At 44.0% G+C, this 20,039-nt stretch overlaps 1 protein-coding gene across 3 annotated transcripts in view; it reads right to left on the bottom strand.

The window, feature by feature from the left end:
- BLTP3A (bridge-like lipid transfer protein family member 3A) overlaps window positions 1-20,039 on the bottom strand; it is a 56,644-nt gene that overhangs the window by 10,258 nt on the left and 26,347 nt on the right. The window contains exons 5-15 of one of the 3 annotated variants that reach the window (XM_059076323.2): window positions 18,877-19,066; window positions 18,423-18,563; window positions 17,824-17,994; window positions 16,944-17,136; window positions 9,345-9,431; window positions 8,658-8,828; window positions 8,109-8,248; window positions 7,561-7,702; window positions 7,118-7,311; window positions 5,453-6,909; window positions 170-366 (exon numbers count right to left, since the gene is read on the bottom strand). In XM_059076323.2, coding sequence (XP_058932306.1) covers window positions 170-366; window positions 5,453-6,909; window positions 7,118-7,311; window positions 7,561-7,702; window positions 8,109-8,248; window positions 8,658-8,828; window positions 9,345-9,431; window positions 16,944-17,136; window positions 17,824-17,994; window positions 18,423-18,563; window positions 18,877-19,066 — 3,083 coding nt within the window. The remainder of the gene's footprint in view (window positions 1-169; window positions 367-5,452; window positions 6,910-7,117; window positions 7,312-7,560; window positions 7,703-8,108; window positions 8,249-8,657; window positions 8,829-9,344; window positions 9,432-16,943; window positions 17,137-17,823; window positions 17,995-18,422; window positions 18,564-18,876; window positions 19,067-20,039) is intronic. The other 2 variants (XM_067006055.1, XM_067006056.1) reach the window with 2 other exon arrangements.

The raw sequence follows: 20,039 nt of genomic DNA, 5'->3' as shown, positions 1-20,039 counted from the left end.
GTCAGAGCCACAAATCCACTAAAATTTCTTTCTTCTTTTGGTTTTTTGATTAAGAAAATGTCTACTTTATCAAATCTCAGTTCCTTTTGCATCCTGCTGGTCTGAATACAGGCCTCACAAAAAACACTCTTGGGGCTCTACAACTCTGCCCGGCTCTGCTTCCACCTACCAGACTCCAAGAGCATCACAAAGCTCTCACTGCCATCACTGTCCACTGAAATCCGGTCTTCAGGGCCACTGTTATCCAATGAGACACCATCAAATGACTGCTGAGATACTGTCCTCTTCATGGAGAAAAATCGGAGTCGGGCAGCACCTCCACCTACTGGGGCTGCCACCCCCTCATCTATCTTGGCCATGGGCTCCCTGTTTAAAAAACAAAAACAAAACCCACAAATGTGGCTTAGGAGGTATGTTGTTCTATTCCCTTGCAATGCCCATCCTTTTCAGCCCAGACCGTCATTGTATACATAAACTTTGATGTCAACTATTACCTACTACAAGACCACTTTTCAACTGCTGGCCTTTCTGAATCCTCATATGCCAGTATTTCAAACTGCATAGGCAGTTCTCCCATATCAAATGTCAAGGTTATTCAGGGTCATCCCATGTACAGAAAAGACCAACTACCTACAGCCCTGGTGCTTATGAATGGTACCTGAAACCCATGTTTATTCCTCAAGTACTTACTGAATAACCTCTGCATACAAGGCACCATACAAGGCACCGGGCAGTGGTGGGGAGTGATGAATAAGACATCCCCTATCCTCAAAGAATGTACATTCTACCAGGAGAGAGGAGACTTATACACAAATAACCTTATATGGTAATAAATCACACACACTGTAAGAGGGACAGGGGTACAAGCCAAAGGGGCTAGGCAATACCAAAGAGGAGAAAGGATGAAAAGAACGGCTCTGTGGAAAGAGATGATGTTTGAGGTGGTCCTTGAAGGACTGTGAAAGAGATGACGAAGAGGGCCTTCCATGGGGAAGAAACAGCATGAGCAAAGGCATGGAGCCAGAAAATGAAATGTACCTTTGGAGACTAGTAAAGAGCTCAGCTCAGCTGGAGCATAAGTTTTGTCGGGCGAGAGCAATAGAAGATAAAGTTAGAAAAGGTTTCTTCAAAGAAACCTTTAAAGACCTTATGTGCCCACCCTCCAATTTTATTTATAGGTGAAGAAACTGACTCAGTCCCAGTTAAAGGTAGAATTAAGAAGAACCCAAATCTCTTAACTTCTTGCTAAGTGCTTTTTTCACTTTACTGCATGAGTGGCAGCCAGATTATAGAAAACCCTGGACAAAAGATAATGCATGAAAGTGCTCTGAAAACTGTGAAGTGCAGGACACATATGGGAAATCTCTGTACTGTCTACTCAATATTGCTGTGAAGCTAAAACTGCTCTAGAAAATAGAGTCTATTTTTAAAAACTGGGCTTCTCTGGTGGTGCAGTGGTTGAGAGTCCACCTGCCGATGCAGGGGACACGGGTTCGTGCCCCGGTCCGGGAAGATCCCACATGCCGCAGAGCCACTAGGCCCGTGAGCCATGGCCGCTGAGCCTGCGCGTCCAGAGCCTGTGCTCCGCAACGGGAGAGGCCACAACAGTGAGAGGCCCACGTACCGCAAAACAAAACAAAACAAACAAACAAAAAACTGTAAAGTGCCATATGGATATATCATAATAACTGATTATGCCACACTAAGAAGTTCAAACTCAATTCAGGGAGAATAAAGAAAAAGTCAGAAGGTTTTAGAAAAGGGAAATAACAAGATCATACCTGTGGTTTAAGAAGTTTGACCTGGGACTTCCCTGGTGGCACAGTGGTTGAGAATCCGTCTGCAAATGCAGGGGACATGGGTTCGAGGCCCATCTGGGAAGATCCCACATGGCGCAGAGCAACTAAGCTCGTGTCCCACAACTACTGAGCCTGCGCTCTAGAGCCCGCGAGCCACAACTACTGAGCCCGCGTGCCACAACTACTGAAGCCCGCACGCCTAGAGCCCAAGCTCTGCAACAAGAGAAGCCACCGCAATGAGAAGCCCACGCACCACAACGAAAAGTAGCCCCTGCTCACTGCAACTAAAGAAAGCCCGCGCAGCAACGGAGACCCAATGCAGCCAAAAATAAATAAACAAATTAATTAATTTTTTAAAAAAGAAGTTTGATCTGCCTTTTCCAAATATGCCAGAGAGGGAAAGATATCCAATGAGGAAATCAACTAATAGTTCACTAAAATAGTCCACATGTGGAAGCAGACAGGAGAAACGGATGTGAGACTCCCTAGAGCTGTGCTCCCAGCGTCATCCTCATAGGAACATTATCATCTAAAGGGGAACTCATTAGAAATGCAGCTTCTCAGGCTCCATCTCAGACCTACTGGACGAGGAACTCTGGGGACAGGGCTCAGCACTCTGTGTTTTAACAAGTCTCCAGATGATTCTGAAGCATGCTTAAGTTTAAAAGTATGGTCAGAACCTGACAAATGCCTGGAAGAGGCAGAGCTTGAATGAGCAAGAGAATGATGCCACCAAAAATAGAAAGAAAAAGAGAACTGGCCGGGGGAGGGAGGGATAAGGAATTTAGTTTTATATATGTGAGGTTCAAGGCACCCCTGGGAGATCAATGTGGAGCTATGGGCAGTAGATAGTTTTAAAGCAAGAGCAGGGGAGGGGAGGGAAGTCAGGACTGAAAATAAGGACTCTCGCAGACGTGAGGAGATGGACAAAATAACCTAGAGCGAAAATACAGCTGATCCTTGAACAACACGAGTTTGAACTGCACAGGTCCATTTATATGCGTATTTTTTTCAAGAGTAAATACTATAGTACTGCACAATCCACAGATGGTTGAATCTGTGGATGCGTTGGAAACACGTATATGCAGGAACTTGTTATAGGTAAGGCCAACTATAGGTTACAAGCAGATTTTCAACTGCACAGAGATTCAGTGCTCCTAATCACCACATTGATCAAGGGTCAAATGTATTCAAAAATGCAGAGTGATATAAACCTTCTGAAAGTTTGGCAAATACATCAAAACCTTAAAATGTTTGTAGTGTTTGACCCAATAATTCCACTTCTGGGTTTTATTCTAAAGATTTAGATATGCATAGAGTAACGGTCACAAAAATAGGGACGTTTAACACAGCCTTGGTTTTACCTGAGAAAAAATTGGAAACAGACTAAATGATGCCCCCCAGAGAGTGGACTGGATGAATAAATTATGATACACCCATTTGCAAGAATATAATAGAGCAATTAAAAATTATATGTTCAGGGCTTCCCTGGTGGTGCAGTGGTTGAGAGTCCTCCTGCCGATGCAGGGGACACGGGTTCGTGCCCCGGTCCAGGAAGATCCCACATGCCGCAGAGCAGCTAGGCCCGTGAGCCATGGTCGCTGAGCCTGCGCGTCCAGAGCCTGTGCTCCGCAACGGGAGAGGCCACAACAGTGAGAGGTCCGCGTAACGCAAAAAAAAAAAAAAAAAAAGTTATATTTTCAAATACCTAATGAATGGGAAACTATTCACAATAAATCATAAAGTGAATAAAACTGGAAATTTTCTATATTATATAGAAATAATATAAATACACAAATAATATAAAATAATATTTGTGTATTTTATATGAGTAGGCACATATAAGCATTCACATGGATACACAAATATGTGTAGAAAAATTGGAAGCAAACAGATGCAAATGTAAATAATGGCTATCTCTGGATAGTGTCATTACAAGTGACTTACATTTTCTTCTTTATTCTTTTATTTTTCCACATTGTCAATGAAATGAACACAAATCATTTTTATAATTAAAAAAATAAAAATTATGACAAAAGTGATCAGAATATGGACAGCCTAGTGCTGTGGAACAGTTTCATTTACAGGATAAAAGGAAGAACAGAGCAGCCAAGGGAAAAGAAAAGACTCCTTCCAAGAATTGCAAGGAACTGGGTGGGTTACAAGTGCCCAGAATGAACTGACCAGCAAGGCTGACTGCACAGAGGAGTCCTGGAAAAAGATGACTGAGAAAAGGCCACTGGCCTGGGCAGTTAGGAAGTCAGTGTTGGTGTTTCAAAAAGAGTTTGTATCACACACCTTTCTTTTCTCCTTTTTACCTCTCCTCTTTTCCCATCTCCCTTACTCTTTTCTAATTAGAAAAGGCAGCACATTAGGTGATTGGGAGTCCAGGCTTTCAATCCTCACCCCACCACGCACAAGCTGTGTGATCTTGAGCAAGTTTCTTACCTCTCTGAGCCTCAGTTTTCTCATCTGTAAAATGTGGAGTGATATTAGGACCTGCCTTATAGGGTTCTTACAATAATTCAATGCATTAATGTTGTAATATTTAGGACAAGGTCTGACACATAGAAAGTACTCAATAAATGTTGCCTAGTATTATTACATAATTAATCCTTTAAGCTTTCCTTCTCTTTCCTCCTAGGCTATCTAGGCCTAGCAGGTACGAGTATACCCGCAGGCATTGCTTTGAGACACACTTAAGAAAATCCACTTAGACAAAATTTCTAAAGCCACTGATCTTCAAACCATGGTCCCCAAACCACGAAGTGTCCCAGCAAAGATTTCCCATAGTTTTCATTATCTTTCCTAAAACCACAGGCACCTATGGAAAAATCTATACCTTCCCACTCTTCTGACTGTGCATTTCTGTGTTTTCTGCTTACTCCTCACTGTAGCCCCGGCATCTAACACAGAGCCTGGCACACAGTAAGGGCTCAAAAGATACTTGTTGAACGGATGAGTGAAATTCTTCCCTCTCTATTACTCTGATAGATACTGATAAGGTGTACCAGAAAGAGCAAGTCCAAAGCCCCAGCTTTTCTAGTTATAAGATACAGGATCCATGGGCTCATCGTCTCTGAAGCTTCCATTTCCTCAGTTATAAACTGGGGATACAAACATCTGCAGTGACCTCCCCGAGCTGCTGTGGGGATTACATCAAACAAAATACTATATGAGAGCCCACTGAAAAGAATAAAATATCATACAGATGCCAGGTATTATTATTCTGATACAGCATAGCTGTATCAATAACAGTGAATCAGTGAAAGAGGAGATAGCTTGATGCTAAGAAGCAATAAATGTTAACTTGAAAACTGCCCAAGACCAGGCTAAGATATATGGAGGCATGAGAAAATCCATGGGATTTTGTTATTTTATTGCAATTTCTGGTTCTTCCCCTATCACAGAATTAGGTGTAGTCCTGAAAATAAAGTCCCTCTGACTGGTATGCCTATATCCTCTAAGTAGCCTGAAAGTTCTTCCGCTCTGAAAACTAAAGGTTTTGCCACATTAACTAGGCCATTCCATACACGCTCCTGGACCACGCGGTGCTTCCCAATCTACAAATGCACATGGCAGGAAGCCTGAGCCCAATGGCCAGAGCTAGGAGGGAGAGAGGAGGCGAATGAAGGAGGCAGAGAACCACTCACTTGGCCGGGGGCAGAGACAGCATCTTGTGCATGGTGGAGGTCATTCGGTCTCTGCCCAGACTGAAGGCATCCTTAGTCAGGGACATAGCTTCCTTGGTGAGGTCCATGGTGGCATGTAGAGCCTCCTTTGTGGCATCCTTGGTCATGTGAATAGCACTTGATAATTCTCCCTCAATGTTCTTCAAGGGGATGAGTTCGCCCTGTCCATTCACAGCAGTATCCTTGCCCCCTGGGGGCTTCAACTCAGCTGGTGAGCCAGGTGTCTGGGTGCTGCTCAGTCTCTTGGCCTGTAAGGAATCAACTGTCTCATGGCCCTTCCCTGCCTCCTGCTGTGCAAGAGAATCTGAGTTCTGCACTTCTCCATTGCTATGGAGCGGCAGTGGCCTATCCTGGGATGCATCCAGATTTTCAACGCCATTGTCCTCCAGAACCTTCCTGGGGCTTGCTGGGCCCTGTTCTGAGGAGGCATCAGACTTCAGCTCCCTATCCTCTGAAGGAGACAGCTCTGAATCTACAAGGCTCGTAGTATCTGAACCCTCAGAGTCAGCTTCGACAGCCCCAGGGACAGGATGCATGAGCAGAGCCACCTCAGCACTGGGAAAGAGGACGCCAATGCAAGCTGTCTGGTCCTGCAGAGGAGACCCAGTCATGGCCTCGGTATCCTTAGTAAGCTGCTCCTGAAGACCCTGGAACACCTCCTTCAGGCGGAGGAGAGCCAAGTACTGGTAGTGGTCAAGCCTCACTCGGACATGCTCAGGCGAGTGTACGAGCACATGCACATCTGCCGTGTCCTCCAGCTCTGTCAGAGGCCCTTTGTTATCCACACTACTGCTGCCTTCTTTCAGAATTTCCATGACTTCTGTAAGGCCTGATAGGCTTTTCAAATCATGCTCAGTCTTTGACCTCTGATGGGACACAGTGTCAGGGGCAAGGTCCTCAGAATGGACAGGACTGCCAAAGCTGGCGGATGCTTTCAGCCTCCCTTCTGTGGCCATAAGGAGCTTTCGTGCCTGGGCTTGCTGCCAGCGGAGGGGTAGGCAGGCCCAAATCGACAAGGGGAAGGGGGCCACAAAATTCAAGGAATGGCCTTTGAAGTTCTCTGTTCCCTCAAAGTCCAAGGAGATCTGGGTGAAGTGGATGGACCAGAGATCCTGGGAAGCCTTAAGCCTCTGGGGATGGAGGGCACTAGATTGAGGGAGTCGGGAATCCACCTGGAAGGCGTGATGCAAAAACAGCATGTGCAGAAGGCTAAAGCCGCCTGGCACCTTGGGAAACTGAACATAATTGGAATGAAAGAACTCAGCAGCAGCAAAACGCCGGAAGAGACTCTGGAGGTCTGGACAGCTACAATGTGGGGCGTGACGTGTATTGGTGGCAGTCACGCCTGATGCAGAGAAGACAAGGGCCTGGGGACGGTGCAACCCAGCCCGCTCTCTCTTCTCCAGCGGGAAGCTCACCTTCAGAGAGAAAATGAAACCCAATTCAGAATGGCCAGCTGAGCAACTCTGCAACCCACCATTAATACACACGTGAAAGACCATTTGGGCTGTAAAACTGCTTTCCTTACTTCTATCAAATGGGCAAAGCCAAACCTTGGATTATAGCCATGGTAGAAGTGCAGCTGTGGCTGCCAACAGGGAACAAAAATCCCACTCTCTACTCTACCTTCAACCAGAAGGCATCCAGTCGGATGTCCAAGTGTTCATCTTTCTGGCTTGAACCTTCCAGCTTGTAGATAGCTTTGAACTGCTCCAAGCTGCGGTATAAATCCAGGCAGAAGAGGTTTCCCCAGAGCAAGCTGACAGAATCCATAGTAAATGTCAGACCATTTAACTGAATGTAAAGATTGGGACAGGGAACTGGAAAGCAGAGAAAAAAAGAATCACCATGAATGAAGTAGCAGCTCGACTCTCACTTATCAGCTAATATTCATTTTATTATCAAAGGTATATATTTACACAGGGAAGAGTTTTCAACAAATGTGTGCTAAACTAACTCAAAACACTTAAAACTCGAAATGACAAACAATATAAGCAGAGAGCCCCCAAGGCTGACAAATGCAAAGAGCAAGAGCAAGACAGTAAGGAATGACCAGAGCAGATGCTTACCTGGCAGCTCCTGATTATCAGGGAAGTAATACTCTGTGAACTCAATATGAATGGCAGAAACCTGAGTGGGGAGGTTGTGAAGTTTCCGACTGCAGGAAAGGAGTGTCGATGGCTTCTTACTTGGCTGTCCAGCTGTAGAAACCTATGCAGTCACAAGTTGCTGTTAGCATCTATACAGCACCCAGAACAGAATCTCCTCAATTTCCTCTGAGATAGGAGGATAAAGCCTCTACAATTCTTCCAAAGTCTGTCACAGGGAGCAGAGTGCTCTTCACGCAGATTCCAGGCATTCTCACACCGGACTAACACTATCTACGAGTTCGTTTTTTCAGTGAGAGGTTTGTAGTGGGATATTCAGAGGAAAGTGGGGAATCCCAAGTCCTGATCTCAGCAGTCACACTCAGAAAGAAACAGACCAAAGTGTCAAATCCACCTGGAAGGGAGGGAAACAGCCTCCGAATTCTACAACCTTGATCACATTTGTTGCATTCCAAATGAACTGCTCCATCCCTTTCCAGCCCTGTTTCCCTGTGTCGTGGGCTCCTTACCTGGTGGACGTCCAAGTCATCCACCCGTATTACCAAGCAGCTAGAGCGTAGGCGATTCCATGCTGGAGGCCGAAAGACAGCCTGTCGGCCCTGAGAGGCGCTTCTCTCAAGGGGGTTCTTTTGAGGACTGGAGAGAGAATCTAAATAAAAATAAGAAGGTGGGAAAAAGAATCAGATACACTCAACTAATCATTAATAGAATTCGGAAAGTAAAAACCCTAAGACTGTTAATGCTATATGTAGGAAAGAGTTTAACACTGGCAAGCTCCAGGATGGAACTCAAAAACTATTCTCTCCTTAAGACCAAGGCAATGGCCTATTGAATAGAGCAGCTAACAACCTCTCTTCCACACTGCAACTATCCCTGGAAACAAACAGGACTCCGTAAAGAAAAAAGTCACGGATGTCTCTCCGTGGGATAAAGTTGGAATAATCAGCTGGGAGTAAGTTGGGATAATTAGCCGGTCTGGTGCTTTATCGCCACTGGATACTCAAAGGTAAATGTCAAGAGGCAAAGCAACAGGAGTCCTTCAGCTCCTCATAACCCACCTGCTTTCCTCCGGAAGGGAGAGTCCACCCCCAGGTGCCAGGGTGGTTTCAGACCTGTCTCCTCGTGCCACTTCTCCATTTTACTCTGAAATTCCATCACCAGCTTCTGGGCCCACTGGCCTCGTGTCTCCATGGCCTCACAGTGACGAACCCAATGTTTGCAGCTATCACCTGTGCGATAAAGCAGAAAGATTTTGGTCTAAGATCATGATCCAATGTTACAAATTTTCTTTTCCATTGGTATAGTTTTCCATAATTCAGAATCTGATCCCTCACCGCCAATCCAAAATTCTCTGGGATAAGTAAAAATTATCTAGTGAGAGCACTCAAGTTCTTCTGGATTCTATATGTGATTTTTCCCTAGGGTTCCCTAAAGGCCAGCTGCTGACTTTTGCCATCTTTGACCATGGACCACTGGAGAGGCTCTAAAACTAGTGGAAGTAAGGGGTAGAGCACAGAATCAAAAGCAACATCTCAGACACTGCCTCCCCTCCTACTGACTCTCATCAGCAGTGGACCCTGCAAGTTTCCAGAAGATGTCCTCTTGAAAAGGACTATTGCCAACACCTCTCTGAGCATGTGCTGCAATCCCTGGCACCCTTCTGCTGGGCAGTCAGGGATGAACCCAGGCATATGGGCTCAATACCTAGGTCACGCTAAAACTGCACCAATTCAGAATTCTCCTACCTGCCCAGTGGAAGGGGTAATAGTCAAATGCCATCTTGCGAAAGGTAAGCTGCATTGCACCACCCATGAGTCTGTTTGCAGAGACACCTACAAAGAAAAATAAAAGTGAATAGCAGAAGAAACAGAGGCCTAAATACCACTTGAAGCACTTAAAAGTCCTCCTAAGGGTCAGCTCCAAAGCCTGGCTGATACATAAGTGCGGCTGAAAGGCCATGATGTCAGGTGATTTGCAAGGCTGAGGCCCTCTTGTTTTGAATTGCAATGGACATGTTCTAAAAGATTTTTTTTTAAAAGCATATTCCACTGTCTCTGTAAATGGCTCAGATTTACAGAAAGACAAAAGAAACTGCAAAACTCAGGATTCTGGAATTCCAATCCTAGGTCTTCCACAGGCACACTTGACAACCTTGATTGATTGGTTCCCCCAAACCTGGCAATACTAGTATTGCTGCCCCTCAGCACAACACCTGGAGAGGCATAAGCCAAACTCCCCAAAAAACAGGACCCATATTACTTCCTTTCATATCTTAGCTAAAGCTGTGATATAAGACTGTCATTATACACAGTACATATGAAGTACCATGGAACACTAAAAACACTGCACTAATAAGGACATTATAAACGTACAGAATAGTGTAGATAAATTGAATCTTTTTGCAATAAGTCAAATATTCTATTGTTTATCTTGAATTTACATTTAATTCTTACTGAATGAATGAACTTTCCATGTTTCTGTCTTATCTCTCCAACTAGACTCTAAGAACTGTAAGAACAAGGACTATTTATTCTACATATGTGTGTTGTCTAACCTACCCTGTTCTTCACTTCCCTCCTATCCCTTCCATCTTATTTCCAGGTGAAGGGAAATACCATGGGAACATCTAGCTGTAAGCTGGTACACCTACAACCAGGAGGGTCATTTCCATCCACTCTAGATATCACCACGCCAAGGTTCTGGACTAATCACCATCCTACTAGGAGATACACGTACACCTGTGTTCCTGTTGCTCAACCTTTTTGTCATAATTACCACCTCATAGGAGCCTGTTTAGCTATTTTTTTCCTAATTGTCCCTTCTCCATGAAATTTAATACAACAGATATACTGTATATCTTATGTACTGTATGTCTACCTGTGCTTTATACATAAAAAGAATAAGAATAATCTTATTCCTTTTATTCAATGCCAGGTTAAGAAAGACTAAATAATTCTTTTAAGTTAAAAGTTAAGGGACTTCCTTGGTGGCACAGTGATTAAGAATCCGCCTGCCAATGAAGGGGACACGGGTTCGAGCCCTGGTCCGGGAAGATCCCACATGCCATGTGGCAACTAAGCCCGTGCACCTCAACTACTAAGCTTGTGCTCTAGAGCCCACACACCACAACTACTGCAGCCCGCATACCCTAGAGCCCGGGCGTCACAACTACTGAGCCCACGTGCCACAACTACTGAAGCCTGTGCACTCTAGGGCCCACGTGCTGCAACTACTGAGCCCGCGTGTTGCAACTACTGAAGTTCACATGCCTAGAGCCCATGCTCCACAACAAGAGAAGCCACTGCAATGAGAAGCCCAAGCACTGCAGTGAACAGGAGCCCCCCACTCGCTGCAACTAGAGAAAGAGCAGCGCACAGCAACGAAGACCTAATGCAGCCAAAAATTTTTTTAAAAGGTTAAAAAATAAAGTGTGAAAAGTTAAATTTAAAATTTTAAAGCTATTAATATTTAACTTAAGTTTATAACTATATCTGCCGAGTAACTTTTATATATATATAAATTTATTTAATTATTTTTGGCTGCATTGGGTCTTCGTTGCTGTGCGCAGGCTTTCTTTAGTTGCGGCGAGTGGGGGCTACTCTTTTTTTTTTTTTTTTTTTGTTGTTGTTGTTGTTGTTGTTTTGGCGGTACGCGGGCCTCTCACCGTTGTGGCCTCTCCCGTTGCGGAGCACGGGCTCCAGACGCGCAGGCTCGGCGGCCATGGCTCACGGGCCCAGCCGCTCCGCGGCCTGTGGGATCCTCCCGGACCGGGGCACGAACCTGTGTCCCCTGCATCGGCAGGCGGACTCTCAACCACTGCGCCACCAGGGAAGCCCAGGGAGCTACTCTTCAATGAGGTGTGTGGGTTTCTTATTGTGGTGGCTTTTCTTGGTGCAGAGCATGGGCTCTAGGTGCATGGGCTTCAGTAGTTCTGGCACGCGGGCTTCAGCAGTTGTGGCTCACAGGCTCTAGAGCGCAGGCTCAGTAGCTGTGGCTCACAGGCCTAGTTGCTCCGCGGCATGTGGGATCCTCCCAGACCAGGGCTCGAACCCGTGTCCCTTGCATTAGCAGGCAGATTCTTAACCACTGCGCCACCAGGGAAGCCCAGCAGGCGGATTCTTAACCACTGCGCCACCAAGGAAGCCCTGCTGAGTAACTTTTAATGTAATTTATTTCTTATATAAATTATAATGTATAGAATCACATATGCAATTTAGCAATTTATATAAATAATAGTGATATAATCAAATTTTTAATTATTCAAAATTATTTTTGAATAAAGTTTGTAAATTAATTTCTTAAAATTATTATTTTGTTAGCTTTTAACTTTTGCTTAACATGAGAAAATAACTTTAGCTTAACTAGGTACTAGATATTCAGATAGTGTCAGTATTTTTCCTTTTCAACATTTAACTAAATTATTGATTTGTTGAACAATTTGTAGAATTAAATAATAAAATATAAACTATTTTTATTTAATTCTCAACAGTTCAAATCACAAAAGTACTAAGGATTAAATATAAACAACACTGATGAGGCAGCCAATGACAGCTGCTAGCTATGTACAGGCCACCTCTCACCATCTGACTTTGAGATCAAGCAATAGATAGAAAGTCCTCTAATCACAGCCGTCTGTTTGCCATAGTTTATAGCCCTGATCTTCCATGAACTCAACATCAGTGTTGCTCATATGATACCCAAGAAAACTCAATAAGAGAAATTAAATACTAAGGAATAAAATTTTGTCAATAAGGTTAAGCATTGTTATATCTAAGATTTTTTTTCAAGCCCACCCCTCAACAAAGAACCAATTTTCAATGTCCAGAATAGGCAAACATCAGGACAGAAAGATCAGTGGTTGCTTAGAGCTGCAAAATGGGGAGTGTCATCTAATGGGTACAGAGTTTCTTTTACGGATGACAAAAAGGTTCTAAAATTAGATTGTAGTAATGATCACATAACCCTATGATTATACTTTAAAACACTGAGTTGTATATTCTAAATGGGTGAATTGTATGGTATATGAATGATATCTCAATAAATATATATCTGTTTAAAATAAAAGAGTGGATTTTTACCTGCTGTGGGGAGATATCATCCCAGTTGAACATGCATGACTTAGGCTACTGAAGGGAGAGGGTTTCACAGCTGTGCGCCCTCTATTGGATTTATTTGGAACTAAAAGAACAATAAACTACACAACTGAACATATTAAAATAAGGTTTAGAATAGAAATCAAATATAATTACCCATTATCAACATATTTAATTATAAACACATAATCACACATGACACATAAATGGTAAATAGTGTACATAAATGACTAAAATTCTCCAGTGAGATGGTGGGAGAGGATAGCCTAACCTGAAGAGAGATGAAGAAAGCTTTGGCTCACAGCCCTTATCCTGAGGGAGATAACTAAAAAGAGGCAGATGACACTCTTTTCCCCATCAACCACCCACCTCCTCCCAGAAGCCTGAAGGGTGAGCTGCTCCAGTTTGATTTTAAGAGACAGTGCTGGGCTTCCCTGGTGGCACAGTGGTTGAGAGTCTGCCTGCCGATGCAGGGGACACGGGTTCATACCCCACTCTGGAAGCATCCCACATGCCGCGGAGTGGCTGGGCCTGTGAGCCATGGCCGCTGAGCCTGCGCGTCCGGAGCCTGTGCTCCACAACAGTGAGAGGCCCACGTATCGCAAAAAGAGAGAGACAGTGCTGCCCCACTGCAAGCCAAGTCGTCCCCAGTTACCACCAAGTTTCCAATAACTTCACCTCCAATACCAAGGCTATAGTGTCCCTTAATGAAAAAGCAGACAGATGTAGCCTTCAAGGAGTCCCTAGAGCAGCACTATCCAAAAGAACTTTCTGTGATGATGGACATCTTCTATGGTCCACAGATTATAACTATGTTGGTGTAAATGAGGAACTGGATTTTTAATTTTATTCAATTTTGATTTTAATTTAAATAGCCACATGTGGCTACTGGCTATCATATTGGACGGAGAGTTCTAGAGCAATGCTATCCAACAGAAATGTAACATAAGCCACATAAGTAATTTAAAATTTTCTAGTAGCTACATTAAAGAAGTTTTTTTAAGTGAATTTAATTTTAATATTACACATTATTTAAACCAATATACTCCAAATATTATCATTTCAACATGTAATCAAAATGAAAATAATTATTAAGGTATTCTACACTCTTTTTTTGTACTGTATCTTCAAAATCCCAGGTGTATGTTACACTTGCACCTCATCTCAATTTGGATCAGCCAATATTTTAAGTGCCCAATAGTCATATGTGGCTAGTGGTGCCATATTGGACAGGACAACTCCAGAGAATCTTAGCACCCTTTCCATAACACCTAGTTCTCCCTTCCCCTTTCTTCACAAATCCAAGGAGAAGAATCAAAGTCACAAGAACTCTTTGTGTTTCTTGACCCTTCACAGAGTCAAATGCCACACCTGGGTATGGTTGGCTGGGATTTATCCTTCTATCTAAAAATATCTCATCCAGGGCTTCCCTGGTGGTGCAGTGGTTAAGAATCTGCCAGCCAATGCAGGGGACACGGGTTCGAGCCCTGGTCTGGGAAGATCCCACATGCCGCAGAGCAAGTAAGCCCATGAGCCACAACTACTGAGCCTGCATGTCTAGAGCCTGTGCTCCACAACAAGACAAGCCATGACAATGAGAAGCCAAAGCCATTGCACCGCGATGAAGAGTAGCCCCCGCTTGCCACAACTAGAGAAAGCCTGCGCACAGAAACGAAGACCCAACACAGCCAAAAATAAATAAATAAATTTATATTTTAAAAAAATAATAAAAAATTTAAAAAAATAACTCATCCAAAACTTCCCTAAAATCCACCAAGTAGATTCACTTAGCTTAATAAATACATGGGGGCTTCAGGGAAGGCTAGTCATTCACCTCTTAGTATGGTTTGCAGGACCCTGTTACATGAAGAGGACAGTGCTATACACCCTTATCAAGCAAAAGGATGAAACTCTCAATAATGTATTTTTCATAAAGATTTCTGAAAGGATTAAAAACAAAACAAAACAGGGACTTCTCTAGTGGCACAGTGGTTAAGACTCTGCGCTCCCAATGCAGGGGGCCTGGGTTCATTCCCTGGTCAGGGAACTAGATCCCACATGCATGCCACAACTAAGAGTTCGCATGCTGCAACTGAAAAAGATCCCGCATGCCACAACGAAGATCCTGCATGCCACAACTAAGACCGGTGCAACCAAATAAATAAATAAATATTTTTAAAAACAAAACAAAACAAAACTGCAAGGTCTTTATAGTAACACTTGGAAGAAACAACCAAACAAAACAATAATTGTTTTAGCAAAGAACTTCTGAAACTAGTGGCTAACAAACCAGTGAGCAATTTATTTCCTTTGGTGGCAAAAGCAATCTTTACGCTGTCACTGCTCCTTTCAGCTCTTTCATATTGGGAGTGGAGAGGGGTTGAAGTCACTTCAAGACCAAGGTATAGCAAAGCAAGAGAGGCATTGGTGCTTGGTGTCCCAGAAAGAAAAGGTAGTAGGCTCCCCCAAGGAAAATGAATCTAGGTCTCATTAAGAAGCAAACAACCTCCAGAGAGGAAAAGGCAGCAAGAACACAAACTTCCATAGGACGGCATCTAAAAACAAGAGCTGGCGGCAGAGGGGTGTAGAGGGGGAACAAAGAGTATTGAAGGAACTGGCCGCAGAGAAATAATAACACCGAATACTGGCCTATGATTAATGTCCTCCAAATTCAGTATATTATGTCATTTGAGCCTGATAATGACCTATGAGGTAAATGAGTAAGATACGATTTAACTTAAGTTCACAAATGAAGAAACTCAGAGAGGTGAAGTGATTTCCCTAAGGCTCATGAAGGAAAGAAATGAGTCAATTATTTTTCTTTTATTTTTTATTTTTTTGTGGTACGCGGGCCTCTCACTGTCTTGGCCTCTCCCACTGTGGAGCACAGACTCCGGATGCGCAGGCTCAGCGGCCATGGCTCACGGGCCTAGCTGCTCCGTGACATGTGGGATCTTCCCGGACCGGGGCACAAACCCGTGTTCCCTGCATCGGCAGGCAGACTCTCAACCACTGCGCCACCAGGGAAGCCCCATTATTTTTTCATTCTGAATAAATGTGTATGTGTACTTAATACCAGCTGCTCTAGTGAGTCTCAAATGAGCAAGATGTCTGCCAAAAAAGCAGGTGCTATTTGTTTATGCTCTTCTTAGAGCGCCACAAAATAAAAGCAATGTCTGAAGGGCTCTGGGCTTGACTTTCCTAAGGACACTCCATTCTGCATTAACGCCCTCTCTTAATTTAAAGATGGCTCTCCTATATCCTATGTCTACTCTTTTTCATATGAAATATCCCTGTGTCTTTTCAACTCTTTCCTTCTATGCTATGGTTTCCATAGCATTAAACAATCTGCACACCCTCCCTGGGATGCTTTCTCTTTGTTAATGTCCTCAAGGACAGCACCAAAAACAAGGCTCAGGGCTTCCCTGGTGGCGCAGTGGTTGAGAGTCCGCCTGCCGATGCAGGCGACACGGGTTCGTGCCCCAGTCCGGGAGGATCCCACATGCTGTGGAGCGGCTAGGCCCATGAGTCATGGCCACTGAGCCTGCGCGTCCGGAGCCTATGCTCCGCAAGGGAGGGGCCACGACAGTGAGAGGCCCGCATACCGCAAAAAAAAAAAAAAAGCAAAAAACAAGGCTCAGAGTTCCAAATGGAGTCTACAAAGGTGCCAGAGAAGAATTTCCAGAGTTCTGGAACCCACACTTCTATTGATGCAGTTTAAATTAATATGTGATTTAGGGAACACCATGTTAAAAAAAAATTGCTGTAATGAATGAAAAAGCATGAGAAGAACACACCAAAACCTCTCTGCTTGGGAAGGACACATTTATACATAATAACTATTTAAATTGACTCAAAGATCTGAAAATTCTGAGGTTTCCTATAGTTGAATTTACTTTCCTGAAAGCTTATACCAGTGGTTAGCATTGCCCAAAAGACTCTGTGGAGGGGAAAAAAAGTATACACAGCTTGGGCTCTACCCTGAAGATTCCGATTTAGTGGGGGCTGGGAAGAGGCCCAGCTCCTGTGTCTTACTGTCTCCCAGGTAGTTCTACTGCATCCTAAAGGCTGAAGAGCACTTGCAGACAGAGAGCTGCCACAGGAGCACAGAGGCCTGAGGAAGGCCTGTGATTAAGGGGAGCCAGACAAATACCCCACAGAGTCTTGAAAACAGCCATCCATCCCCAAGCTTTGCCCAGAGCTCCAGGCGGTGATGGACCACCCTGCACAGGCTTAGGCCTCACGGGGTACCTGGCTCTCGGGACTGGCTATCATCACAAATGTGCAGGTCCAGGCGGGAGATGAGCAGATGGTAGGAGGACTCTTTCACATCAAATTTCTCAAAGTACTGGCTGAGGCGGCTGCTGCTGCTGTTGCTGCTGCCCTGGCTGCCACCGAACGCCTGGGCCCAGGACTGCTGGGCGCTGGGAGCAGGTGGGGTGATCTACATGTGACAGAGAGAAACAAGAAGCCAGACACAGACAGCCTCCTTGCTGGCTTTCTTTAAGCTTTAGTTCAGCCTGAAGAAAACCACAATTTGACAAGGTGTCCCTTCCTTCTCATAACTATTCGCCTGGTATCTCATGTAGGTCTATGCTACTTAAATAACCCAAACTCCAAGAAGCCAAATTATAATTAATCTAGTAACTGTCAGAGTCCTGTTCTGAGATTTGAATTGCCTTCTAAGCTCCCACCCCCCTAGAACTTAGCCGACTGATGCTAAAACACCTCCTCCAGGAAGTCTTCCCTAAATGCCCTCTTTCAGCCCAGGTAGTTGGATCCCTTTTCTTTGTGCTCTCATGGCAGTGTTTACCTCTATTATAGCACTTATCACATCATATTGTAATAATTTATTTATAGTCCATATTTTAAGACAGCAAGAGTTCCAAGGATGGGAACAAGAGGCTTTCCAGTGGCTAACACTGTATACCTAACACACTAGAGGCATCCAAAGAACAGAATAACTGAATAAATCAGAGGCACAGGCAAAGCCTATGTACCTACAGAAGTGAATCACAAATTCCCCCAAATAAGCCTGATAAAGTCTAGGCTCCACTTACGGTGGAGGTATGAATTAGGTCCGGCCTACCATCTCCCCACTGCCACCAAGGGTATCTGTTTCACCTCTAACCTGTACAGGTTCAGGGGCCAGGCTCTTTCTCTGCTGGGCTGACTTCTCCATGGCCTCACTCAGTGATTCTGCATATTTCATCATAGCCTTGAGCTGTGAGTCAGTTAGCACCCAGAGCAGGTCATCCAATAGGAACATCAGCTTGGAGGCTATCACATTGCAATCTTTGGTCTGAAGGGGTCACATAGAACACAGGGTTCAACATCTGGTACCATCCCAACTCCTCAAAGTGACCACTGCCCAACCAATTTCAGAGATGGCTTTTCAATCCCCAATACACGAATGGAAGTATCAAGCACTGTGGAGAGTCAATTTCTTACAAAACTACTAAAGTTTTCTGTGATTAACAAGAAGCAGCAATAATCAACTGCTTATGCGTCCCTATATACAGGTAAAAATCGTGGTTTTCAAAATTAAAATGACAGGGAGGTAGAAATGTTTCCTTATTAGCAGATACAGTGCAACACTGAATTGCAGGTCCCTCCTTTCAAATGTCATTCCAGGGGCCAATAACACTCAAAAAGGAGGAAACGCCATCTCCCATGCTATCTGGGAGAATAAAAGATGGAAGTTTTCATGAGGACAGAGAACACACTCACTCTTCTCTTGAGGGCTATTTGGATCCTGCCTTGGTTGGTAATAAGCCTCAGTGGAGTGGTGACTGGGTCCTGATCACCACTGTCTGTAGCATCTGCCTCAATTCGAAGTGTTTGCCAAGTTATTTCCTTAAATGTTAAAACCTAGAAGGAAAGAAAGTAAAATCCCTTAATTCTGTGGATGAAATTAATCAAGAGGCAGGAAGTCCCAGGGGAAAAGACTGGCAAGGCAGAGACCCCCACCATTCTCAGCTGGGATCCTACCCACAGAAGGCAATGGATCAGAGATCCATAATTGAGGAAAGGATATAACAGTAACACTGGACAGAAGGGATTCTTGGGTTCCCAAGAATGGGGAAGACTTGAAGGAAATCCCCAAAGCAGGAATAACATCCTTTAAGAATGAGTCCTACTTTGAACCCCCCATTCTCTCTTCTCAGAATGCCAGGGCTGTCACCTCTCCTCGGCGGGGGTCAGTGATACGGGTGAGGCGGAGGTCACTCTGCTGCCAGTTGGGGTTCACACTATAGCCCTGGAGCTGCCACAATTCAAAAGAAGCGTGGAAGGCCTTGGAGTGAATCTTGATGGTGATGGAATTGACGATGATGAACATCCCCTCCACCACCTTCTCGGCAAAGCCATACTCACTACAACAAACGAGGCAGACCAACATTCAGGATCATATGAGACTTGACTCATACTCTTTTTTTTTTTGGCCATGCCGTGCAGCTTGTGGGATTCTACTTCCCCGATCAGGGATTGAACCCGGGCCCTGGCAATGAAAGCACTGAGTCCTAACCACAGGACCACCAGGGAGTTCATAGGCATACTCTTTATACTGGAAGAAATAAGACAAGACTCTTAACAACACCTATCTTTGGATGCTAGAATTGTGGATGACTTTTAAAAATTTTTTCTCCTCCCATTTCTGCTTTATATTTTTTACATTTCTAAAAATTTTTATGATGATGTAGTACTCTTTCTGATGAGATTATTTTTAAAGAATGGAATAAAAGAAAGTGTTGACCTGGAAACAATCTCTGGTTAGAAAGAATTGAAAATAATATTTTCACAGTCCACAAACTACCTGAATAAATATTGAATATTGTCTGTGAGGAGAGCTATAACAACAGAAAGGAAACACTAGGTTTCTATAACATCTTCAAAGACAGAACATACTCTGCAAAAGTGGTGAAAAGAGGAAAGAAGTACAGCCAGGTTAGCATAAGGTCTAACACTGTGAAATCTAGTCAAGAACAGTCCCACCTCTGCCCTGTCAAATCTATCCTAAAGAACATAGCTGTGCTTTATAGTGAGAGGCAGAAACAGCAGGGAGAGGAACAAAGGCCATCCTTAAAGTCCTTCTGGACGTGGAAAACACAGACATTCTTGACATGTAGGTTAAACAGTTCTCATTACAAGAGATTAAAAAGTCTGAGAATTACTCAGAAGAAAAAGACCAAGAGCCCAATAAAAACGGGACAAAGTAGGGACAGCTCACAGAAAAAAAAATGCAAATAGATATTAAACACAAAATGATGTTCAACCTCACTCATATATAAAAACTACACTGAGAGTCACTTGATTTATGACAAAAGTGACAATGTAGTAGGGAAAAGA

This window comes from Kogia breviceps, chromosome 10 (genome assembly GCF_026419965.1).
Source record: "Kogia breviceps isolate mKogBre1 chromosome 10, mKogBre1 haplotype 1, whole genome shotgun sequence".
NCBI lineage: Eukaryota > Metazoa > Chordata > Mammalia > Artiodactyla > Physeteridae > Kogia > Kogia breviceps.
Note: the sequence above shows the minus strand (reverse complement) of the source record. Positions and strands in the feature narration are given on the sequence as shown.